We start from the raw sequence: 26,733 nt of genomic DNA, 5'->3' as shown, positions 1-26,733 counted from the left end.
ATCCACAGCGCAGTTGATCGGTCCGGAGATGTCTTCCATCGTGTCCCTCGTAGTATCTGTCTCTGAGCCGTCGCGTCGGGTGCTTCTTCTGGGTTCTTCCTACGTCAGCTGACCCAGGAGCAAGATTGGTTGACGTAGGTTGGAAAAAAAACTTTCCGATCTCATGAGTGAGAGTGGCATTTCTTTTGTCCCTTTTCACGGAAAGGCTCCTTCTGCGCATGCCTGAGATGCTCCCGGAATGCGTGACAAAGGTATCCCAGGAGGCTTTGAGCTCCCAAACATTCGACTATTGAAAATTAGTGGGCAGTGCTGAACTCTTCTTTTTTTTTTTTTTTTTTTAAAGGGTGTTGCACTTCAAAAAAAAATACAAACAGAACTTTTAGCTTAAAAAAAATGGTGTATGCCTTTTCATGTAAACAGAAATTTCTGAGTTTAAATACAATTAATATCAGTTAGAACTTCTTTAGGCTGGGTCTACAAGGACATTTAAAAAAAAAACGCATGTAAACGTTCCTATTGCATTATTATGCACTTTTATAAGCGTTTGAAATCTTGCCTCAAATTGAAATCTTGCCTCCAATTGAAATTAATAGAATCGTTTATGGGCATTTTCCAGCTTTAACCCAGCGTTTTAAGTTTGAACCCTTGCAAGCAACAGAAGATAAAGCTCATAAATTTCCCTCAAGGAAGCATCCTGGTGAAGATTAACCCATTGTAATGCACAGGGAATTCTAGCAGGAGCTTTCAAAGCCTGGGATTGCTTGCTGGGTAAACAGTCCATGTAACCTGAGCCTTCAATAACTCTAATAGCTGTCAGTAGATTATTGCCAACTTTAACACATTAGTGTTACGGGCAGATTTCTGCACCTGAAGGTCCTGCAAAGTAAGCAAGTCCTCCTAGGGCAAACCTGTACCCGTTCAAAAATTTCTCTCACAATTGGTGAGGAATCAGGTATCACCCCAATTCGTTATTTTCCTTACTCATTAGTTTAAGGCATACAGATTATTATTAATTGAGAAGATCCCCTTCCAATTTACCGTGATCGCAGTCATGGAGATGCATTTTTTTCTTTTAAATATATTTCTTATATTTAGATTTTTGTTTTGCTCAAAACGTTTGTTTCTTATATTTTTGCCAAAAACATAAATTAAAAACTAAGATAAGCCTGTATTTGTACTACTGAGCGTATGCAAATATTTAGTATTAGCGAAATGCATGATGGGTCCCAGAATTCCGTTTGCGTTTGTACGTCGTGTCGTCACTTCATAAAGGCGTAAGCCGTCGTATAGGACGTGGGCGTTATTTGGGTGACAATATGGCGGACGTGTCGTTGGATGAATTGATTAAGCGGAAAAGAATTGTGTCAGGCTCAGAAATAAACATAAGGTAAGCGGTTTATTAGCAGTGTATTTCCGCTGTACTTTTTACAACAAGTTCTTATTACGCCTTGTTCCCTTAGCGAGCGTTGAAAGCCCGTTTATGTAGAACTATTTGTTGCCGCTTGTGATGTTTATTTTTGTTTATATAAACATATGTGGCTTTTATTTTAATGTTGGGGTGTGTTAACCTGCAGTTCCTTTGTTTCTCGCTGACTGCACTTCATGCGTCTTGAGAAGCCCTGTGTAATGTCACCACAGCCGAGATATGCCCGATGAGCCCTCGTTCTGTGTATGTCTGGCCGCAGACACGGAAGTCACGTGCTCAGCTGCCGACTAACATGGCTTGTAATGTGTCAGGGGGGGACTGGCCCTTAAAGAGTACCTAAACATACAACTTCACCTCACATGAGAAAGGGTAGACAACTCTTTATGTAAGGAAAAAATTCTGTTTTTTTTTTTTTTATTGCAACACCCTTTTAAAAAAAAAAAAAAAAAAAAAAAAAAAAAGGTGCGGCACTGCTCCTTAATTCTTAATCGCCTGGGCCCAGAAGAAGAGGAGAAGATAGCGGCCCCCAGCGCACCGGCTCAGGGACAGATGTCAGGACTACGCGGGACCCGATAGAACACCCCTCCGGACCAATTGACTGCCCTGCGGGATTGAAGCTAAGTGTGGGTTTTCTTGTTTTGGGCTTTTTAAATTTACATCCTCTTTATTGTAAAACTGAAGGCAGTAAGTCATTGTCTGCATCACCATAGAAATGTTTTTCAATCAAATTGTTCTGATTAGAGCTACGTACATATGTGCAATAATTATTGTTGAAACGAATGATTAACGACCGATCATCTGATAATTAACAAAAAAAAAGTGCACAACAACTGGACGACAGAGCCCTGTCATTAAAAGGGAAAAAATTGCCGATCTCACACATGGCGCAGTGAGCTCAGCAAGTTTTTTTTCCATCTACGTCACCCGATCTCGCTCCTGGGTCCGGTGACGTAGGGAGAAGAAGAGAGAGAAGATGGTGGCACCTAGCGCACTGGCCCAAATACGGATGCCGGGACGATGCGGGACCTCATGGTAGAAACCTCCACACTGATCGACTACTCTGCGGGGTATGTTTTTTTTTTTTTGGGATGTTTTTGGGTTTACTTCCTCTTTAATGTTATAGCCACTTTTTGTCATTTTGATTTGAAAAAGACGTCTACCTTTTTAAATTTGTTTTAGGAAGCTTCTTCGGTTGTCATAGAACTCGTCTCCCAGAAATTTTACTAACCTTTGTTTAACTTCCATCTGGCAAGTTCAAGATGATAAACTTTGAAAAAGTTAAACAAGTATTAGAATTCAAGTAGTTCAAAATGGAAAATCCTTTCATATTACGTTGGGTTTTAGGGACAAGTCCTTGCACATACAGATACATCCCATGAATCAGAAGTTGCTGAAATGAGTCTAATGCAAATCTTTATCAGAGTTCTAGCATAGTATATTTGTGCATAGGGCTAGCAGTCACTGACCTAAGTCTGGCTTCCTGCAGGAAAATTGGATTTTTGGCAGTTGATAAAATGATTTCATGTATTCCAGGCAGCCATCAAAGATCAGGACATACAGCAGTGTGCGCCCAAACCGTAGTTTCCTTGAATCACTAGAGTGGGACCTGATCATCCAGGCTGCTAGAATTTGCATCCAACATTCTATTCTGGACAGAGATGAATGAATAGAATGTGAAAAACGTCTCTCATAAGGGGTTGTGAGTCGGCAGTCCTAGATTTCCAGAGGTGCACCATGGTCTTCTATGTGGATGTTCAGCTCTGATAGGTTTGAGGACAAGGTTTTTGAGGCAGTCGTTTCTTTAGGCTGCAAGTAGTCGCTTTTCTTTTTAGACTTGTTAGTTGTTAACCCTTTAATTGTACAGTTATTAAACTTCATGAATTTCAGATTTCTGTTTCTCAATAGTTTTTTTTTTTTTTTTTTTTTTTTTTTAAACTTATAATTCTTTTTGTGAGTCTTTTGAGGGATACATATCCTGCCCCTCCATGATTATGCTTTTGGAGCTGCTTACTGGTTGTAGGAATGCCTACAAGGGCAGGTTCTTCTGGTTGGTTTTCATTTGCTACTGAAACTGAATTGTTTTTTTTTTTTTTTTCCCCTCTTTAGGGTTGGTAACCGAGGAATAGTAAGATCCAAGTTACATTCTTTAGTAGGTGGTCGTCCACTTACCACCAGCTTTCACAAAACTTTTGATGCTCGACAGAAAATTGGTGTAATGGATGCACGTCTTAAACTAGGAGTAAAAGATGCCAGAGAAAAACTGATAGCCAAAGATGCTCGTTTCCGTATAAAAGGTAAATTGCAGGATGCCCGGCAAATGCTGAATTCCAGGAAGCAACAGGTGTGTGTTGATGAGAAACCTTCTAAAATAATGGATGCACGAGAGAGGATAAGTCTTAAGAGGAGTGCACCAGCAGTGGCTGGTAAACCACCAACTTTTTCTGGCTCTTCTGCCATAAACATCACCAAGACCATCCAGGCAAGTTTTCTTGGGGAAATGATTTCTCACATTTGTACATATTCAAAAATGTTTATTTTGGTATTGTTGATAGTAACTATGTTTTGGGGCATTCTCCATTTTTAACCAGTGGAACTTTAGTAGTAAACATCTATTTTCAACCTGCTTGCCAGCGTAAACAGTGGGCTCTTTAATTCTGTGATGGGCCCGCGGTTTGCATTTATGGCACTTCTACCTCTGATAGTATGTGACAAGTGAGAGCTGTAGTGCATTATGATTTAGTTGACTCCATTTCCAGGTAAACAGAATTGCTTGAGACTTCAGTTCCAACCCCTTGGATGAACTTTGTTGTTTAGAAAAGGGTGCAAATGTGGAGGAGGAATTGCCTACAGATTAGCTGCAGATGTAAGCCTGGCTTCCTACACTACCTTCAGCTCTTAGATTAGACAGGTCATCATTGTGAAAAGGGACAGGCGATGTCCCTATTATTATTATTATTATTATTATTAATATTATTATTATTCAGGATTTATAGCGCCCACATATTACGCAGTACCTTCCACAATAATGCATTTTACCTGTGTGATCACTCTGGGTCACTTTATTGGTTATGTGTTTTTATTATTTGTCTTTTTTTTAATTTTATTTATCCTAGCATAAATTCTGAGAGAACTGAGAGAAAAGTCAAGTAAATTCTATTTTACACGTCCATTGGTTCTCGCCCGATAATCGGCTCCGGGCCTATATCGGACGAGAATCTGGCGTGTGTACAGCACCTGTCGTCCAAACGATCGTTGTGACGGATCCACGGACGATGGACGACTAACAATTCTAATGCAAGAGAAGGGGGAGAGTGCGGTGCTGCTGCGTTGGTTCTCCCCCTACCCTTTCCATAGAGCAGAACGGTTCTGTATGTACAGCACTCGTTCATGCATCGTGCAGTGCTAGTCGTTGGGAAGGATCGTGAAAGATCCTTTCCATCAACTATTATTGTACCTGTGTATGCGGCTTCAGGAACAGGCTAACTTACATACTTCCAAAATCAGAACAGTAACTTTCATAAACCTTTTTTCACTATCACAATCTATCATGTAATAATAGTCTAAACAATTAGCTTATCTTAGTGTATAAGCTTAACCTTACACAAATCAGTAAAATTAAATAAAATAAAATTAAAAAATGAGTTTAAACCAATTGAATAAATTAGTGCCAAAAGCATGTCAAGGAGGGTTGCAAGAAGTCGAAACAAGGATATTTTATGAAGCACACAAGGGAAAGTGTTAACCTTAACCCAATTCAGCTTATGTTTAACAAAATCAAGTGGATTTGGCAAGGTAAAAAAACCAAAAGCCTTGAGTAAATACATGATTAAAGCAAAAAAGCCAGAGTAGTTGGACTCCCCGATAATAAGGATTATTATGTAGTGGTCTGTATCGACCAAAGTGAATTGACCCTAAAATCAATGGGGCAGATGTTGGATTGAAATTAAACAAGCTATAATCTGTGGAAATAACTACTTGGGTGCTACTAGTGGCAGCTTGGTTTCACATTAGTGAATTTGGCTTCCATGCTAACCATACAAGCCACTAGTCAAGCATAGAACTTGTTTCATGCTAAAGGAATACAAAGCTCATTGACTCACCAGCCAGTTATACCTGATGTAGAAGAACAAGGTTTCTAGGAAGTTCTTTACCCGAATTGGCAAACCATTAAATAAGGACGTTCTGCAGTTAGCAGTAAAAATGAATGAAGGGACTTGGCAGTTCCAATTCGGATATTTTGGCTTCCTTTTGACTCTCTCAAGATCTCTGTATAAAGTCAGTGTTTGTGCAATGTCTACTATGAACATTATCCACATGTTCAAAAATAACTACAGATGTTAGTCTTAATGACCTTGTAACAAAAGGTTATTAAATACAGGAAGAGTCTAAGCGGTCATCCAACTTAATTGGATGTTGGAAATGGTTAACAGAGATTTAAATACACGTGTGTTTTTTTTTTTTTCTCTTCAGATTCCACAACAGAAATCAAGCCACTCCATTGTATCTCGTGCCCGAAAAGGAATGAGAATAAATGTTATCAACCACCAAACTGCTAAACAGGTTGGGTTAATTATTTTCTATATAAATATTCAATTTTTTTATGTATTTGGCAATACTCTGTTTGGTATCAATTCCACCTCCACTTAAAAGTACGTTTTTATTGTTTGGTTGACCTTGACCAAATTTTGACAGTGTAGAAATCTTGACATTGGAGGGAGACCTTGATGGTGTGCTTTGTTAGAGTTGATATATGTGCTGTTAATGGCTCCCTGATGCTCTTCTCAGGGATTTGTGATTTCAGGTGTGTTTCATATTAGTAAGGATAGGATACCTAAGCTTGCTTCTACCATTTGCAGTCTGTAGTTGCCATTGTTTAACATTAGGACAAAAGTTGTGTCAAGGAAGCTAATATGAGAAAAAAAGTATGCCCACCAGCTCTGGAGCAATTTCAGAATAAATGTCAGTTGGCACAAAAATGAAACTATAAATAAACTTTAAGCAAAAATTTGCAAACGGGCTAGTAAAACTGAATCATTTTAAATGTTTAGTGCTGTTATATCAAAAAGATTTCCACCCAGGTAACAAACGCATTTTATATTCGTGTGTGCTTCAAAGTAGTAGGTCATAGCAAAGATGTATCTTGCTATATATATGTATTAATGGTAAATAAAGTAACTTCACAGGGTAGCAAAACATGAATGAAACTTATGGCATTATAAAGCATATAAAGATAGTGTAAAGATAAAGAAGTATCCTTATTGTTTAACAGAGAAAAAATGCCACCCCATTAGAGCCTCTTATAAATGACTGCCTGAGAAGTTTTATGTAAGGTGCTGCTCTATCAGACAGCAAGATGTGTGTGAGAGAGGAACCGCTGTCATCCCTAGGGTTGCTAAATAAGCTGGTAGTGTCTGACATTAGGACCCAAAGCATGCCAGCTCATCTGTTCATCATGGTCATGTGGCTTGGGTGTGTGGACCATCTCCATCTTCTCATCCGTCGTCTTGCTTTTTTTTTTATTTATTTATTCTTTTTTTTTTGTTTACCTTTCTATATAAATTAAAAATGTTGGAGTTTAGGTCTGCTTTATTATCCATGTGGCCTGAACTGAGGAGTATAAAACGTGTGTACTTCATGATGAAAATAGAGTGTATGCAAATTTTTTTTTAAATCTGGAATGTGCACTTTAATTATTTCATGATTATTTGATTTAAAATTTCACATGTATGAGCTGAAGGGTAAATAAAAAAAAATGGAAGGCAAGGTGTATGTAAAAATATATTAATGTATACATTTTTATATTGTTGGTATACTTGAACAATGTCAGGGATTTTGTTGTATTATAGTCAGTCAGGTGTATTTGCATTTGTAGGTTGTAACACCACAAGGTCTCCCCCAGGCAAGAATTTTAAAGCAGAGACCGCATGTTTTAGGATGTGTGTTTTTTTTATTTTTTTTTATTTTTTATTTTTTTTTTAAGAAGCACAAAATAATTTAAACGAATTGTTCCCCCAAGTAAACCTAATGTGGCAGATAAAATGTACATCAAATTTACAAAAATGTTTAAAATTCTGTTATCACTTTGTCATTATGGGGGACATATTGTAGATTAATGACATAAAGATTGTAAGAAAACAAAATTAAAAAACTGGGCCTGAATACTTTCTGAAGCCTGTGTGCGTATTAGGAGTTTTAGCTCTTTACAATGGAAGGCTAAACAAGTAGGAAAACATACACATTTAAATTTATTTCATGTATTTAATCTAAGAAAGATTGTTGAAGTAGTCTGGCAACAGAATTATTTTTATGTCCTCTTGGTGTTTGGAAAATGCTCTGCTGAATGTTAGTTTACATTTTCTTGTTTGGGAAAGAGGTTAGAAGTCTGACATATAAACCATAACTATATCATTTTCACATGTTCACAGCAAGATGTTAATGATGAAGAGGAAATGGAATTGGATCACATTCCTACTAAACAAATAAAGATTACAGCTGCAGCTCAGCAAAAAGAAAAGGTAAAGATGGATAAACATACTTTATTGCCTTTCATTTGATTATAACGTAAAAACTGAAAAGCATGTCCTGTTTGTTCTTCTGCACCTGTTGTGCATTTTTGCTATGGTGACCACTCCCCTGTCTGATTTGCTTTTCAGTATTTACTGCCTCTCCTATATTTATTTGGGGCGTTCTGGAGGCTTCTTTATGGTTCATGCATTGCCTCTTTTTCCCTAAATCTTCCAGAAGCTCACATGACAGGTGACTCCTCCACCAGGAAAAGCAAATGCATTGCCAAAGCACTTTAAGGGATGTTCTGGTGCTAGTAGACTCTTCCTTAGGTTCTGGTCTGCAAGCCTTCACCCACACAGGCTTCCTCACATTAAAAGGTTGACCATCCAAGTTTGCTTCCATTACCTGTCCTGAAGAGGGTCTGGGGTCACTTTTGTTTCATTGCTTGTCAAAGGTCAGAACACGTTTGTCTCTTATCCTAAAGTGGTGATTGCCTCCTGTCTGCAATAAAGAGCAGTCCTTGAAATAAGTAATTTTCCTCCTGTAACCAGTTTATTACTGTAGCAATTTATAAATGTTCTACTTTTTGAGACAAGGCAAGCTTCATTTGCCATGCACCAGGACCAGGTGAAGTAGCTTTGCTTCCTGGGTGATTTAGCTCCTTACATTGGAGAGTTCTGAGTGCAGAGGTTAATGAGTGGGTCTTGGCCAAGGCCTTGCTTCACCCTACTGTGTTCAGCGGTAAAAACGATCTGCCACTGGCACTGATGGGCACCCACTGCATTACGAGTACAGTTATGCTTGTGTCTTTCCTATGCCTTGTAAAGTATTTTGCAACTTCACTCTTACTCCTGATGTCCAAGAAACATGGTGACTTTTAGTAGTAAAAGGTTGTAGGCACACCCAATCCTATCTGACCGAAGTGTGTCTGCTTTTTGTCTTTGCTACTGTATTGATTGGGCTCCTTTTCTGAAGCACACACTGTAATGAATAAGTGAGGAATTTGTTGTTCCTTGAAATATACAGTTGTGTGTAGAATAACAGCAATGTGTTAAAAAAAAATGTGAACAAAGCTCAAAATCTTTATAATAACTTTATTTTCCATGCATTTATTGGGAACACTGCACATTCTATTCCAAATCAAAACATGAAAAATCAAATTTTGTCATCTTTACAGAAAGTGAAGGAAAGGGAATAGGAGGCTGTTAAAAATAGCAGCATGGAGGTCTGTTATGGCTCTTTATGAACGGAATGCAGCAAATGTTTATTGTGGGTATAGGGCATTTCTCTTTGAAAATGGGTCATTCCAAAAATGTAGGTGCAACCGGGTAACAACCTTGGCCATTGCCCCCTAAGATTTCATCTCTATGGGGTCTTTAGAACATAAGAAAATTCTGCCTATTAAAATGTGCTCCCCTGTTACACAGAACTGTCCACTTCTCTAACTCAAACCCCAATTTCTCTAATGGAGAAATTTTTCTGCAGATAAACAAAATTTTATAGATGTAAGTGGCGGATGCCAGTTGCTAACATCCCCTAAAATTCCATTACTATGGCATCTATGGATTGAGAACACCAAAGGATATTGTCTCTCTTGCTTTGTTTTTATTTAAATGGAATTTTTTCTGCTTAGGTTGGTAATAGTACATCCTAAAATTTTATCTTTGTTGTGTGTAATATGTGTCTAATCATTGTTGAGTGTAATATTTGTACATTGATTTGATTTATTCGGGATATTTGAAAGATTAACTACACAAGAAAGTTTTTATATTGGAACATTTAAATGTTTTTAGTGCCACTGGTTTGAACTTTTTTTTTTTTACATTTTGGGAAGTGATTGATCCTTGCAGACTGCTTGGTTGCTAGGGCTAGCCCATTTATTATGTCGTATGTTTAGTACTTTGTTTCATAGTTGGATGGTGTGATACTCGTCAGTTTGTCAAGTGTGTGCAAGTCAAAATTATTAAAAATGGTCAAGAAACTAGTTGTTTGGAGGCATATGGAAGAACACAAGGACAGTACTCAAAAAGAGTTGGGTTGAGGGAGAATTTCTGGGAGTACTGGGACATCTTAAAAGGCAAAAATATGATTGAAAATACCAGTGGATAGGCAACCTAATTTAAATAACAGGGCTAAAAGATGTTGCAGCTGAATGGGCTGACTAATGTGATATCTGCAGACCTAACTACTTCCCCTTCTGAATACTGTATTTTTCTCCCTCTGTGTCTGTCTTGGACAGAGTCATGGTGGAAAGAGAGGGTGTAAGAATGAGGAGGAACCAATGTGTTGGCAGAAGGCCACATGTGTTGGATGCTTGGGAAGATATGCTTGTAGAGAAGTAATGTTGCTTGGCTCAGTGTTGAAAAAATGTAGTTTATCTATGCAGTCACAGAAATTTCTACTAAGGATAGATTTCTTTCGCAAAGATAGTTGAGGCAAACAGAAACTTGCTTTTGCATGGTACTTTCTGATTGAAAAGTGCTAAGAATTGACCCAGGTTTTCTTACAAAAGTAGCTACAGAATTCCAATGCTCAGTCTGTCATCCCTCATTTTCAGCAATCTGACTAATACCTGTGAAAGTTCATATTTATCCAGATCGTAGAAGGTAATCACCTTCAACTGGATTTGTTCTTCTAATATTTCACAGCCTTCCAAACCGCTATCTCATTTTACCGGTCTATTTTTCCAGACTAGTAAAACTGAGCAAGCAGCTTGGAAGGCGTATTCAACCTTACAAGAACCAAGTCTTTTTGAATATGATTAATTACTACTAAATATACAATGAGCTGGATAATTAAGAACTTTTAGAAACATATAGGCTATCATTTTGAGGTGTATGACTATATAAAGTAATCGCATTCCCTGGGTATGGCAGCCAGTTTTTTATATCTGAGAAGAAATGAGTCTTGCTCTATAACTAACACATGCTCATTCTCGCTCAAACAAAACCACACCAGCCAGGGTTTTCTCTCCTTGAACCACTCCCATCTGCAAGTCCAGAGCAAATCACATTGTTAATCCATCTTTGCTGAAGTCTTGCTCTAGCAGTCACAAAGTTTATCCTTGTCCTAGGCTTTAGATTATCTCAGACCCCTGCCTCCTCCAGGAGGGCTGAAGCTATAGTAATCTGGTTTGTGCAGGAAATATCATCAGGTGGTCAAACTGGCCAAAGTATTAATGATCCCCAAGCATCCACTCATAGACGTTCAATCATTGTCTCTGCTCAGCAATTCCTTTATGGTTGTTTTCAGGTCTGCATCTGTCCCAACAGACAATGATGTTTTTAGTTTGCTTTCAAGGAGGCAGAATTATCCTTATATACAAGACATATTCTTATCAATTTTAGTCACTTCCAACACAGGCCTAGTAGAATTTAGCTTTCTCAATGTTTGACATATCCAACTCCAGTCCTTCAGGGCCAGGATCTGCACACGTTTTAGTATTTTTCTATCAAATCAGCAGTACATTCAAATAGGTTGTGGTTTGCAAGGTCAGAAAATATGTATGTGAAAATCCTGGCCTGCGTGTTGCCCTTGAGATCCTCAGTTGCCCCCCACCTCTATTGTTTTATCTTATTCTGCCTAGCACTGTCAGCATGTGACATAACTTGCAGCCAACACCTTCACCCATCTAGCATTCAGACCCTGTGCCAGAACATAGGTTGTGATGTGAACAGGACACCTACTGAAGAATTGCCAGTCACATCCTTGTGTGTGCGTGCACACATTATACAACAGCCAGCTCAAGTAGAGTTAAGAAACTCTGCATAGTTGTGTACATGTTAGGTCTGGTTTCTTGGTATATATAGATCTGAGAACATTTGTACACCTAAATTTAGCATGACTGCAAAGAAAGCCACATCTACTTATTTTCCAGTAGTCTTCTATCTGCATTGGTCCTGCCCTAAATATTTAACTCTTAGCAGTGGGAAGTAAAAACATTCACCTCAGCGTATTTAACCTCCTGGGCGTTTCACTGATGTCTAGATTTCTGTACCAAAAGCGGTACACTGTTTTTCATGAATTTTTTTTTTTAAATTGTAGACCTGTAACTTACAGAAATATGTCCGAACAAGGGTCTAGTAGATATCATGAATATAAAAAAAGTTTGAAACGCACAATCATGTAAAAAAAAAAATACTTTTTAAAAAAATTAAATAAAAAACACAAAAATCAGCTTAAACAAGAATACATAAATAAATCAAAAATACTGAAAATGCGATAATTCGGTATACTGTATAGTAATACATTTTTCTAAGACACCTCCCTAGTGTCCAACAGTCCAGTGTCACATACCTATAGACAAAACCACATAAATATATTTTGTATTTTTTTGTATTGGATTGGATACAGGACTTTGTATTGAATCCAATACAAAATATTTGAATTTCCCACTACGACCCCCATCGACGGGCGCACGCACGGACATCATCAGGAATCGCCGAGGGACGCGAACGCCGGGTGTTCTAATTCTTTCCGAACTTCCGTACTTCCATGCAAAAAGTGTTAAATTTTTTGCATGGAAATTTATTTTAGATTGTAGGCTATAATTCACTGAATTACAACAAATTACCCCATAACTCACCGAAATATGTCCAAAATTTTATAAATTTAATAATACATTTTTTTTTATAAAACATAAAAAAAACTTTAAAAAAAATCTTAAAAAAAAAATAGTGTGTAATGTATATGTACAGTAGCTTATATAATATATATAAAATACAATTTTATATATATATTATTTAAAGATTTCTTTGTATTGGACTCAATACAGCTTTTTTGTATTGAGCTCGATACAAAGGTATTTGAATTTCCCGCCCCGCCTCCCGCACTGACGCATGCAGCGACATCACCGGTAAACCCCGGACATTGTCACTGCACTCGCCGGGAGAAGAAGGAAGAGATAAGACGTGTCCGGAGGTGCTGCGGGGACCCAGTAAGTATATTCTTACAGTTGTAATCCGATTGTCATACAATGTATGACAATCAGATTGCAATATAACGTTTGTTTAACCACCTGAGAAAAGTTTGGGTTTAACACTTTTTGCAAGTGTTTTTACCCCGAACCAAGGTCGGGTTTAACAGCCGGGTGGTTAATACTAGCTTATATGCACACTATTTTTCATTAAACTTCTGTTTCCCTGCCTAGTGGATTGTTTATAGTCTGAAGATAGAATCCAATCAAGTATATATTTCTAAGTGTACTGGCCAGCATTATCTACTAAGTAATTTTTGTAATTGTATTTGTAAAGTTTGTTGTGATAACAACTCATCCTGGGACAGAAACTAATGCAAATTACAATTTTTTCATGCGGACACTGAGGAAATCTTCCAATGAGGGCACCTATTCTGTTCATTGAGGGATTTCATCTTACTATGGAGAGATTTCACTCCCCCCCCCCCCCCCAGCAGGACATTAAAAAGAGTGCCATCACTCCCAAATCTTTGAAAATCCTCTGCTTGTAGACTTTAAGCCCAACATTTTCCCATTTAACAAATTGGGTATTTATGACTGTGGTTAACCTGTTGCTTCATGTGTACAGCTGGCCATTTTTTTTTTCTTACAGGCTGAGATGTCATTACCATTCACTAAAGTGGTGCAAAATGATACTTATGCAGCTTCTGTTGCTAAACACCCTTCTTGGGATGAGAAATCTTTAACTGGTGTATCTCGAACACTTATTGGCAAGGCAACCTCAACTGCGCCGCCTCCACCAACAGAGGTAAGTTTTATTTGAATTTATAAATAGTTTATATATAACTCTAGATTGAGTTTTATAAACTCATTTCTGCTGTCTTTGCTCCAATTAGTTATTTCCCTTTACTTCCTCTTCAGAAATCTGTTCAGGTAAATACCCTAAAGTAAGATTTCTGAACACTTTCTGTGGCCGTTTTAACAAGATAAAAGCAACCCAGTTGTAACCCAGACTGACCAAAGTTCTGTATATTTTCCACACCAATATAACTTCTAGAAACATAACTTTTATAGCTTTTAAAGTATATGGGCAGAGAGAAGAAAAAAGGGGTGTGTTAAGGAGTATTGGACCCTACAGCTAACAATCTAAAATCTAAAAATGTCATTTTAATTTTTTTATTTTTAGCCTTTTAGCCCTCTAGAAGGCACAAAAATGACTGTGAATAATTTGCACCCAAGAGTTACAGAGGAGGATATTGTGGTAAGTAGACCTTTTTTCACATGTTTAGTGTAAACTAGGGGGCTGGCATAATGCCTTACTCAGCTCTGTCAAAATGGGTACCGCTGTCAAGGCTCACATAATGAGGTAATGCTGAGACTCGAGAATTTAAACTATTGAAATTTATGAATAGGCCAGGGACAGTAGGGCTTGGAAGGAAATTGTTAGATAATGTTGGATATCAGCAACGGGGGCTCTTATCTGACTTGCTACAGATTGTAATTTGTACACCACAGTCCTACCCTCGGTCACTGAAGATTTTATACAGTGTTTTTAAGTGTATATTTCCTTCAAAGCTTTAAGTGGACCTATCACCAAAGTATAAAACATGTAAAAACATTGCTTTCCTTTTACATATATAGTGTGGTATTTGCTGGATGCATACATTGATCTATGGCTCTACTTTTATCCCCAGGGTTTGAGAGAAGTATTTTATAGCTGAGTCGTAGCATCATTAGTCAGGATTGGAATGGGACATTGAGCCTTCAAAAGTGTCACTGAACAACAGTGCTGGAAACATTTTAAAGGAAAAAAGTTTTTAGCCACTTGGGATAAGTAACATTCAAACCTAAACTGACTTGAAAAAAAAAAAGCAGCGTGGCCATTGTGTTCTGCAAATTCTTGACATTCCAAATAGATAAACGGGTGGATTAGGGCTCACAGTACATCCAGCTAAAGGTGTATGTATGTATGTACAGGGTATCGCATATTCACTCCTCAACTTGTATGTCCCAAACACCCCCAATGCCCACTCTTTTTTTTTTTTTTTGTCTGGTAGTTATCCAAACGTTATTATTGGTGGTGATTTTAATCCTTTTCACAATCAAGAAATGGACAGGTCACACCCACAAATTAGCAAACTGACTGACCCTTTACCCTTACTAGACCCTTGGGGAATATGAAACCCCACATCAAAAAGTATTCTTATTGGTCCAATGTTTACAAATCTTTTTCCTGAATATCTAACTGATTTGACTACCCTCTCCGCACCAACCAACACGCTACATTAAGTGCCTCAATTACAATTGAGAGACCAGGCAATTAAGTCCCTCCCTATGGGAAAATCCTATGGGAAAATCTCCTGGCTCAGATGGCCTCTCTACAGAATTCTACAAATGTTCGGAAACCTATCTATATCTCCCCACTTCTGCTAGAAATTTACTAGCCTACTGCCCCATGTTTACCCAAGCCCACACTTAATACCTGAACCATTCAAAGACACTGAGCTGCTTTGCCCAATACAGAGTCCAGATTCTCTGGCCCCCCCTGCATAGACTCTTAGCACATAGACATTTTGGCACTCAATTTCAAATCTACATTAAATTCTTGTATAATCACCCCACTACATTTATAGTGAAAAACCAGCTCTCACACCCTATAACATATGCATGCATAGTGGCACGCAACAGGGATTCTCTTTATCCCCACTACTTTTTAATCTGGCCCTAAATCCACTTCTAAGAATCTTTTAAGGCAGAGGTCAACTTCTCCAGTATAACATTTGGCCACACTGAAATAAAAATGACTGCCTTTGCAGATGACATTCTTTTATTTATTTTAAAACCAGTTGACTCTCTCTTCTCAAGTATGCAAACTTTTTGAATATTCAACAATTATCTGAATACACCATCAATGACAAATCCATTGCTCTCTACTTTTTCCTAAACACAAACTCAATTGAAGCTCAAAATATCCCACTTTAGGTATTTAGGTGTACAGATTCAAAAAAAATCCATCTAAAATGTATACACCTCATTTTACCCACGCTTATAGACTTGTTAAAAAAACTACGTTAATGTTGTGGTCTTCTCTTATGCCATCTTTCATGGGCAGAGTGGTGTTAAATAAGATGATTACCTTTTCCCATGTTATTATTTAATGTTACAAACACTTGCTATACTCCTTGCTCCACAAGACCTAAAACAGATATGTTTTCTATTCTGCATATTCATATGGAGTAGTAAACACGCAGTGGTCAGTCGTAGGATTTTGCAACAATCAACAATGAATTGCGGTCTTAACCTACCGGCCTCGTATAATCAAGCTGCTTATACTGAAAGACTGGATCTATGGTACTTTATAGTACACTAACAGGTTGATTCCCTCTAACACATTATCTATCCTACATTTTCCTTAGTAAATCCCCCCCCAGATGGAAAAAAAAAACCCTTATTACTTTCACATTGGAAACTCTGGCATTTACTAAAGGGTAGGGACTCCTTTAGCGCCCACTTCTCATTTCTATCCCTATATGATATCAGTTATTATTAATTTTTACATACAAGTTGGGGTTTATAGTGCCAGAGTAGCCCATTCATTGCCCCTCACAACTCCCTTGATACTATGGTGCTAACTCCAAAGGTGTGGGACAAGGGTGACAACCTGGTCCCCAAGCCCCTTCTTCTCCTTTAATTTCTTATATTGCCCCAGAAAACTAATATACAATACGGATTTCCAAGTGCATTGTTTTTTAACAGTATGCATGCACCATAAAAGTAATTTCCCTAATTGTTTTTGTTCGTAATTGTTTTAGGAGTTATTCTGTGTTTGTGGGGCCCTGAAGCGTGCTCGCTTGCTGAGTCCAGGTGTTGCAGAAGTTGTATTTGTAAGAAAAGATGATGCTGTTGGTGCCTATAAAAAATACAACAACAGATACTTAGATGGTGAGTAGTATGATAAATATTCAGTTCAGGACCATCTTATAATTGCATGAATCTTGATTCTGTATGGGGTATTTACACAGTAACATTGAGCTTTTGTATGTATTGGCTAATAAAATGTTCCATTGAACTTGCCCTGTTTTAATTAAATTCTGCATGTTGGTGTACAGTGGATTTGTGTTTTTGAATTACTAATATTGTTTGTTTTTAAATGTTTTTTCATATGAAAAATTGCAGGTGTCTTTGTTCATTTAGTATTGAGAATAAATCTAACATTCAAAATATTTACATATTTGTTGCTTTTGCAGGCAGATATAGGCAGACAAAATCAATTACAAAGTATTTTTGCTCATTTTAACTTTTAACATCAAAATAAAAGATATAGCAACAATTCAGATGAAAAGTAAAATAAACAATTGCTGAGATGAATAAAGGATCACATCTTTCTGCATTCATACAATATAAAGTAAAAAAGTATTTGCATTGTAATCTGTTCTTTACTATTTTGTATAAATGCATCCAGAACAGAGTCAACTTACTGTAGCCCATGAATTTACAGTCTTTTTGCAAGTCATCCCATGTCAGCAAACCCATGACTATGCCACACGTATAATTTTTTCACCGTACTGTAATGCACTTTACATACTTTACTGACAATGAAACTTCCTTTTCTCAAAATCTTTTCATTGTTTGTTTACACTTCATCTTTTCTTATTGCTTAATAGGAGGCCAAAAAGTAGCCTTGTTAGAACACTTATTAGACAAAGCTACCAATAGGAAGTTGGAACCAATCCTCAAAAGCAATACCTTTTTATTTATTTAGTTTTCTTTTTTTTTTTTCTCAAAAAGTTTGGAGTTTCCGTTGATTTCCACAATTTTGTGATAGTATGCCGAGCAGCGAATTACACAGAAGTTATGTGGAAAGATATCAATCCCTACATTCAATAAGGCTAACGCAGGGTTTGGTTTAAATATGCAGCACATTAATTCTGATACACATATAAATATAGATTTCCAAAAATTATCCAATCTTTACAAGACCATGATAGTCATCCTATTTCTTTATCACATCTCCAGCATAATGGAGAAGTAGAGCTACAAAGTTTAGAGATATAATTATTAATTTTGATACCATCTATGCAGTATTTTAAAGGAATTTTCTAAACGATCAATACATTTGGAAGAGGAAATATATTTTATAGGTTGTTTCCATTGTTCCTCGGAAAAGGAAGTTGGGTTCTGAGGTTGAGAGTAATCTTAAGAGCTGAGCTGATCTGTAACATCTTGTAACTCTTTAATGACAAAGACAATCTCTGCAGCTGTTCCTTTTTGCATATCAAAGCACAGTTTGCGCCAGAAGTTAATGTCTGGGCTTCGTAAAGTTGTTTGCAGTTTATGCAAATTATGCATAATTCTATGCTAGAAAAGCTGATATACTATTCATCTAAATTTAATTTCCCAAGATTTTATTGGAAACCTTACCATAGACCCCAGAGCAGGCAAAACCTACCTCACCTCTCCACTCTCTCCAATTTCACAATATCCTTTTTGCGAACTGGTGCCCAAAACTGCACTGCCTATTCCAGATGTGGTCTGACTAATGCTTTGTACAGGGGCAGGATAATGTCTCCATCCCTGCAGTCTATTCCTCTTTTAATACAACACAGCACTTTGCTAGCTTTACATATTGCAGCTTGGGATTGCATGCTGGTATTAAGTCTATGATCTACCAAAACCCCTAGATCCCTTTCTGACTCCCCCAAATGTATTCCCCTAGACAGTATGATGCATGCATGTTGTTGGCCCCCAAGTGCATAATTTTACATTTATGAATATTAAATGTCATTGGCTGCTTGTAGAATGGACATAATTTCATTAAACAGTTTGGTGTCATCTGCAAACACAGAAATGGTCCTTTTAATCCCAAACTCTAAATCATTTATAAAGATGTTAAAGGGTAAAGGTCCCAACACTGAACCCTGGGGATCACCACTAATAACCTTAGACCATTCAGAATATAAATTATCAATAATTACTACTCTTAAGCCAGTTCTCTGTCCATTTACAGATTGAATTTTCTAAACCAATAGACCCTAACTTGCATACTAACAGTCTGTGGGTACTGTGTCAAATGCTTTAGCAAAGTCCAAGTACACTATATCAACTGCTACTCCATTGTCTACCTGTTTACTTCCAAGAGTAATTTGGTTGGACAACTTTGGTCTTTCTTGAATCCATGCGGACTATCACAGAGGAGTTTCTGATAGAAACTATCATGTACTCTCCAGGACCTTTCCAGCTATAGAAGATAAACTTACTAGTCTGTAGTTATTTTACTGTCATCACTACAAAGTCATTACTTTCCGGCCAGCTTCCCGGAGTTGCTTCTTCGCTGCAGATGTTGAGACTGATGTTCAGATGACCCATGGGACTTCTGTTTCTCAAACCACACACTCTTATGATATTTATTCACAGTTGTGCATTAGGGCCTTCTGTTCTTTCTTTTGCAGTTAGAGCCAGTTTTGTGCATTTGAGGGCAGGGATGTACTCTAAACAGGGCATTTTCCTCCTTTGTCCCAGGACAATTTTTATTGTAAAACTGTAATTTTGAAATGCAAGCAACCATCTGCCTGTTGACTTCCCTGTTTGAAGATGCCCAATTTAAAGGGGCATAAAAGGCAAACAGTTTTAAATGTTGACCGAACAGAAATCTTAAAGTTCAAAGGCTTTAGGCTTTCATTTTAATTTAACGTCCAAGAATTTCTTTTCATGGATAAGTTCTACTGAGGTAAACCGGGGGTTATTCTCCATTATACGTTTTAAACAAAACGGCTTTTAGTCATACATCTGCTGTTTGTCTGCACAACAAACACCTTAGTAAATAAAGTCAAGGATTTAGAAAAGCTGGTTAAGTGCACAGGGCCTCAAATGTTTTTTCCACCTCTGACTTATGCTTTTGGGGCCTCCGATGTGGCAAAATTGAATGAACCTTCAGTAATAACCCACAATCCCCAAAAAAGGGACATTTTGTTGATTTTTGACAGCCCAAAATTTAAAATAAATTTCCATGCAAAAAAATTCTAACCCTTTTTGCATAGAAATTCGGACAGAATCAGATGGCTAGGGGGGTTTAAACCTTGGCAATTCAAATATTGATACAATCTTTTAGATGTTCTTGAATGTTTCAAGCTTCAGTTATTACTTTCTTGGACAGTAAGATCATTTCAGCCCTATTAGGTTTGACTAAGACCCATAATGTAGGCTTTTCAATATTTATTACACCTAAATCCTCTGTGTTGAGAATACATTATAATATATATTTAATTTCCAATTTGTTAAAATGTCATTTTGCAAAATTCACAGTTTTAGGCAGAAAACAAGGCACTTATTTAAATAAGTACAAATCACAGATGTTAATGGTGTGTTGCTGAATTTAGAGATCAAATAAACCATCCTGAATTCTATGTGGAGATTGAATAATTTGTTTTCGACGCTGAGATTGTCATTTGGACATTCAAGTTTATTTTCTACTATCGGCATATCGGTTAATAGATCCATCCCCCCCACATTGCAAATTTTGGTTTCCTTCTAAATGCTAGCAACTAAAATGAGCATTTGTCACAGAAAATGTTAAACTATAAAGCTCAAAAAAGCATTTATTTCCATACACACAAATGCTTTGGAAACACTGCACATTCTATTCCAAATCAAAACCTGAAGAAAAATGTATGTAATTTGTGTCACTACAATGAAGGAAAGGGAATATTTGCATCAAGAAAAAGGTTCCATCTTAAATAAATGTCAGCTGTTTATTACGATCGTAAGAGAACAGACACCAGCAAATCCTGTAAAGTTTCTGTTTTAAATTATTTAGAGAAAATTGTGTTATTTATGCAAATTTCAGTTGGGGGTACAGAAATCCAGTAGCCTTTCATTACCCCTTACCTAGGGGTAATGAAAACCCAAAATTCAGTAGTTCCCAAAATTTGAATATTACAGAAGACCAATAAGAAAATGTTGGTCTACTGAAAAATATGTCCATATATGCCCTCAAAACTTGGTCGGGGCTTCATTTGTATGAATTTCTGCATCAATGTGGCATAGCATGGAGCCGATCAGCCTGTGGTATTGCTGAGGTTATGGAAGCCCTTTTATAGCAGACTTCAGCTCATCTGCATTTTTGGGTCTGGTGTCTCATTTTCTTCCTAACAATACCTCTATGAAGTTTGAACCAGACAGTCCAGCACTGTGATACCATGGTCATTAAACCAGGTATTGTTTTTTTTTTTTTTTGGAGGTGTGGGAGGGTTCCACTTAATCTTCACGCATATGTCCCAATTTAAAAAAATGGTTGAAGAAAACATAAGCACCATATTCGTCATACTTTCATGCCATCAGTCACCGTCTCTAGATTTGTTGTAAACTCTACTTCTATAGGTGTATTTCATCTAGCTGATAATGTCTTTTGTTCAATCTCTTAAATAGTTCATATATTGCTGGGTCTAACCTGCCTTTTGGAAACCGTTTTTCTTTTCCACAGATTTGCTCACTAGTCACAAATCTGTATTGGTAATGGTCCCTGACTCCCATGAAGTCCCAGACATACCAGTTTTGATCAGCCAATCCTTTGACTCCATGAGCCAACAACTCAGAACCCGGTCTTCTCCTTCTCCTGTTTACAGTGTACTGTGACTTGAATTCAGTGTTTGGGGGTCATCTGAGAAACCATCTAGTTTTAATCAATCCACAAAATGGCAGTTTTTTTTTTTTTTGTTTTTGTGCGAATGTGATCTAAGCCTAACATGGTACAGTACATTGATTACTTTCATACCAAAACATAGAACACTATACAGGGCGCTGGACAATTGGGCCATAATACAAACAGATAGAAGTAGTGGACATACTAACAAGCCAGGCATTGGAAAGATGGAACAAAGTAAAGGGAGTATGGTAAATACTGATCCAATATTAGGGGTTGCTGGATACCTATGTCATAAACAACAAGGAGCACTACATTTTCAGTGTCTTGCCCTGCTTACTTTTCGACCACCCGGCTCAAAAAAAAAAATTCTGGGTCAAACCGTTTTTATCTGTTGCAGAGAGCCTCAATATCAGTAAATACTAAATGTGCATATCCTGACCGCAGTTCACTTGTAGGATGTTTGCAGTGTTTTATACTTGCCGATCTCATTTGAAAACGATCAGCGTGCACCTATGCTGTTTTGTGAATTGTTGATCTTAAAGCTATTTATCTAGGTACTGTCTATATGTATTGGGGCTTGCTATGTTTTTATGTAAAACTGATTGTGTTTTTCAGGGCAACCAATGAAATGTAATCTTCATTTGAATGGCACTGTAATAACCTCAGACCAGCCCATCCTTTTGTAAGTATTGTAAACTGCTGTTTGGAAGGTACAGAAAAGTACCACTTGTGGATGAGTCCTTGAGGGTTGTCTCTATTCTAAGAATTATAGTACTGTTTTAGATAGTAGTAGTTGGTCAAATTGAATTGAACTTCTGCTCCATAATGTTAAAGATATTTTGCTGCTTATTTACTTGGCCAACATTTATATCCTCCTTAACTGTTGAAGTTAGTAGAGTGAGATGTATGTTTGTCCAAGAAAATGGCAGGAGGTGTGAAAGTGTGTGAAGCGACTTTGTTCTAATTACATTATGCAGTCCCATGGTGTCATAAAATCTGGAGAATCGCTACGGTGGATAAAGGTGATGCAAAAGGCGGCCTTCGCGATATTGTAATATTGGATGTCTGTTAGCAGAACTTTGCACTCATGCTTGAAAGTTAAGCTTCTTCAACATTGTAGTCATTCTTATTTGGACAGCTTACTTCAGTGTCACCTGAAAAGGGTCCAATAGAACACAATGATAATCTGCATAAATTATGATGGAAAAAAACAAGTGAACAGTGACTGTGTGGTGGGTGGCATACGCCCTGTTAGAGCAAAATGTTTGTGGAATGTATTCACAGTGTGGAAACCTTGCAAAACGGTCCTTGTACTAGTTTCCTGTGGATCTTTCTTCTTTACATGTAGGTTTGTTGCCATCTTTTCTAATGTAAAAGGTGGAAAAGTGTGGTAACTGAAATATCCGTTAACAGACACAAGAGATAAGGTACCTTTCCATTTGCTTTGCCAGATCAAATTGAAAGGAACCTCTTGTTTTTGTATGTGAACTTGGATCATTTGCTGACAGACCCATTGTGGAATTTTGCTGTTTATTTTGCATTCTGCTTCATAGTCACTGACTTTACTGCCAGTGCTTTAGAAGGCCAGGTGTTGAGAAATGGCAATTTTGGTGGAGTTTGACAGTTGGACTATGCTCAAGGCTATAGAATTTAATACAGTGAGTATACAAGAAGTTTATACAATTCACTTAGTAGCCTTGAGCCTATCCTAAGTGGCCCTTCCACCAAACGTGTAGGTCCATCCTACAATTATTTGATCAGCTGGATTCTGTCTTGTCACATTAGGGGATAGTTCTAAACCTGGCTTTGTGTATATACAGGGACAGGTTTTGTCCCTAGTAGTTCTTTTCCAGTGTCCCGTGGCCAATTTCAAGCATCTTTAGAATCCTCAAATATTTGTCTGTAAAATTTTGCCCCATAAGCATCAAAGTAGCACCAACCTAGAACCATATGCTTTGGGAAAGATCAAACAAAATGCCCAGGGTTTGCTTAATCTCCAGTAATTCTCTACTGTATTCAAATTCATTCAAGGCATGTCCATAATAACGCGATGACAAATTAAAGTAAGGAGAGGGCTTTTTGGCACACAAAATGTTTTACATACGACAAAAAAGCAAGAAAAGCTTTAATTACACAGGCCCATATGCACTATACATACTGGCATTAGCATGATTTTTTTAGTATATTGGTATTGTCATGCTTTTAGAGACATGGCCTCTACAGCGTGCAGAGAAGTGGTATGAGCCCTGAGAAGGGCCAAGGCACAGAGTCTGAGCAGTAACAATGTCTTCTCCATAGCCTTTAGTGGTGAGAATGTTGTGCTGCTGGTTACTGCTAAGTTGCGGTCCATGGCTACCAGGGTGGGTGGGCTGGCTGGTTAACAGTACGAAATCACTAGAAAGAAGGTGGTAGGCAGCAAGAAAGGTCAGGGACGAGCCAGAAGTCAAGAACCAGAAATCCAGGAAATGGACACGGGGCCACTGCAGACACAGGAAGCAACAGATGGCATAGGTGACACGAGACACAGGGATCGCTGCAAGACACAGAAAAAGACTGGAACAGCAAAAGGTGAGAGGCAGGGAAACACCAGACTGGGCAATAAGGGGTTAACACAGGAGCTGGACAGGAAGAGCACAGAATTAAAAAGCAGGTGTAGAGGAAATGCTCAGCAGAGCAAGGGGTCCCGGCACTAGTGGAGACCCGTTGCTCGAATAAAGCTAGCTAAATAGCCAGGGATGATTAAGAGACTATTTCCTCATTAGAGGGCGGGATAGGCCAAACTGATAAAACTTGGAAGAACAGGCGCACCCAGGGTCAGAACTGATTGCATGCACAGGAGAGATGCGTCTGTGCTTTAGGGAGGAAGAGGTAAGTGTAACAGCTATCCAGTAGTTGGTTGCAGTCATTTCACCATTTTCTGACTCAATTCGCCTAAACAGGCTTCATCTGGGGGTAATGTTGACATTTTTTTGTGCTTCTGTAACATGCAACAAATTGTACAGGTTTCAAATATCAATATAAGCAATGTAGCACTACATCTAGGGCTAGCACACTGTAGCTACATAAGAGAAGGAAAGTAGTCCCTCACCTACTATTTTAAGCCTAATGACACAAATTATTTTTTCCCTGCTAGGTAATGTCCATAATTCTGCCGGGAGTGAGTCAGTCTGTGACAAAGCAGAATATTTGTTATGCATCCTTTTTTTAAAAGTACATCCATCAGCGCTTAAAATTACTGTAGCGAATTTTAAAGGCAAATGCCTAAATAGGCAAATCCCTCATAAATATTACATACTTAACTGAAAAAGCATAGTAATAAATGTATAGTTTATTATAATACATTTATAATGCACTGCCCTCTTTTTCAAAACAAGCTGTTTCAGGGATGCAAACATTAGTCTTCCTGTAAAAATAAATTTACTTTTAAATGGTACATTAAATATAACTTCCCATATTGAATTACACAAGTATTTCATGAATTTAGCTAAATGTTATTTTATTCGCAAAACCTAAATACAAATGACTTCTTTCTATTACTTATAACCGTATGAACTTTTTAAGCACTTGTGTACAGCTTTTTCAGACATTTTCAGTTAAAGTAGAAAAAAATGCATCAATTTAAGCTTTTTCAGGAGTTCTGAAGTGGCTGCAAAAGCTCACCAGTTACCACCTGTCACCACTTCTGAGCACTAAGCTGTTGTCCAGCTGGGTAAGAAGAGGAGAAATCAACTCGCAGTAAGAGATACATTAGCTCTTAACAGATCTCCTTAACTAAACATAGACAGCATTGAATGCCAGATAGTTTCACTTTGCTATATCTAAAACAATATAATAGAAAGTTTTGGCTTGAGTTAGACATTGGTATTTACCAAGAAAAGCAGATAAACATTTGATTGGACCCAGAGTTTAAAAAACAAATAAAAATTTGCAAGCAGCAAAATTGTCACATTTTGTACAGCCCTACTCAAAAGTGGGAATCTGTAAACCACTAGTAGTTGCACTGTACCTCGGGTATGTGAATGCAAATGAACAAAGGCCTAAACCTCACACAAAATAAGGTGGCTCCGAAAAGTGCCTTTAAAAGCTTGATTTCTAACTCTGTTTATTAGGACTTTAGAGTAGGATTAGTGTGGAGATAAAGCATACGCTCAGAAGGTTTTTATTGCATTATTAATCACCCATCCCTTCTTTGATGCTGGACTGCTGTTATTAAACACTTTTATGAATTACCCATATACAACAGCTTAAGCGTGTAGGAAGATCAATATGTAGTTATCACTTTAACATTATTTTTTTTTTTTTTTAAGGCGATTAAGTGATACACCATCATCTGCAAAGAAGGATATAGAAATGAGAAGAAATGTTTCATCCTCCAGTTCTCCTTCAAACCCAGTTGCCGAAGTTGATCCAGAAACTATTCTGAAAGCCCTTTTTAAATCTTCAGGGTGCTCTGCAGTGGTCCATCCAACTGCATTTAAGATCAAGCTCTGAAAATAACAAATGCCTGAAGAAGCAATAAAACAATGGTGGGAGTTTATTTACACTTTGACCAATGCATTAGTGAAACCAGAGACTTATCAAAAGAATGATTATATGATGTATTTTACCTGGACTACCTATTGTTGAGATGCTTTGCAGTAGGTGTGAAAAAACTCATTAAGTAATTGCACAAATTTAGTATTTTTTTTATTTTTATTTTTTGTTTTGTGGTTACTAGCCATTTACCATTTTAGCTGTCTCTTTTCCATCTGCCAAGCTTTCTCACTACACGCCATTTTACAGGCCAGATGTTAATACCTAGTTTTAAAACCAGTGTTTCCAAAAAGAAAAATGTTGATGTTCTGAGATAAACTGGTGTTATGTCTTATTCATAAATCATTTTTACGTTTTCTATAGTTTGTATTGATGATGTTTATCTTCTTTAACTGGTATTTGCAGCTGTTTGATTTGTAGGAGAAAACTTGTACTGTGAATTTTTTTGGGTTAATACATGCTACTGTACAGTGTCTACATTCTGCTTTACCTGTATGCCCTCTTCCATCATTTATTATTATATGGTATGTATTTTTATTAGGATGCAATATGGAAACTGGTACTGCTATGGCATGACAATAGGTTGCCAGGCTTGTGCTAGGTGAGTGTCCCTTGTCAACTAACCAATCACACAATATACTGTGGGTATAGAAAAAAAAAAAATCACCCCTTCAAACATATTTATATATTTTGTTGCTCTGTCAGCCTGAA

At 37.4% G+C, this 26,733-nt stretch overlaps 1 protein-coding gene and 1 non-coding gene across 2 annotated transcripts; one reads left to right on the top strand and one right to left on the bottom strand.

The window, feature by feature from the left end:
- Positions 1 to 850: 850 nt before the first annotated feature.
- On the bottom strand, positions 851 to 998 carry LOC140337510 (U12 minor spliceosomal RNA). Its single transcript, XR_011922052.1, has one exon. It is a non-coding gene; the product is annotated as a U12 minor spliceosomal RNA (small nuclear RNA).
- A 250-nt stretch (positions 999 to 1,248) lies between these two features.
- POLDIP3 (DNA polymerase delta interacting protein 3) lies at positions 1,249 to 26,495 on the top strand. The gene is made up of 9 exons (XM_072420235.1): positions 1,249 to 1,387; positions 3,533 to 3,905; positions 5,897 to 5,986; positions 7,852 to 7,941; positions 13,501 to 13,656; positions 14,035 to 14,109; positions 16,661 to 16,790; positions 22,105 to 22,171; positions 25,797 to 26,495. The coding sequence occupies exons 1-9, from the start codon at positions 1,317 to 1,319 to the stop codon at positions 25,978 to 25,980; spliced, it is 1,236 nt and encodes a 411-aa protein (XP_072276336.1). The 5' UTR covers positions 1,249 to 1,316; the 3' UTR covers positions 25,981 to 26,495.
- The last annotated feature ends 238 nt before the right edge of the window (positions 26,496 to 26,733 follow it).

This window comes from Pyxicephalus adspersus, chromosome 8, assembly GCF_032062135.1.
Source record: "Pyxicephalus adspersus chromosome 8, UCB_Pads_2.0, whole genome shotgun sequence".
Classification (NCBI taxonomy): Eukaryota; Metazoa; Chordata; class Amphibia; order Anura; family Pyxicephalidae; genus Pyxicephalus; species Pyxicephalus adspersus.
Note: the sequence above shows the minus strand (reverse complement) of the source record. Positions and strands in the feature narration are given on the sequence as shown.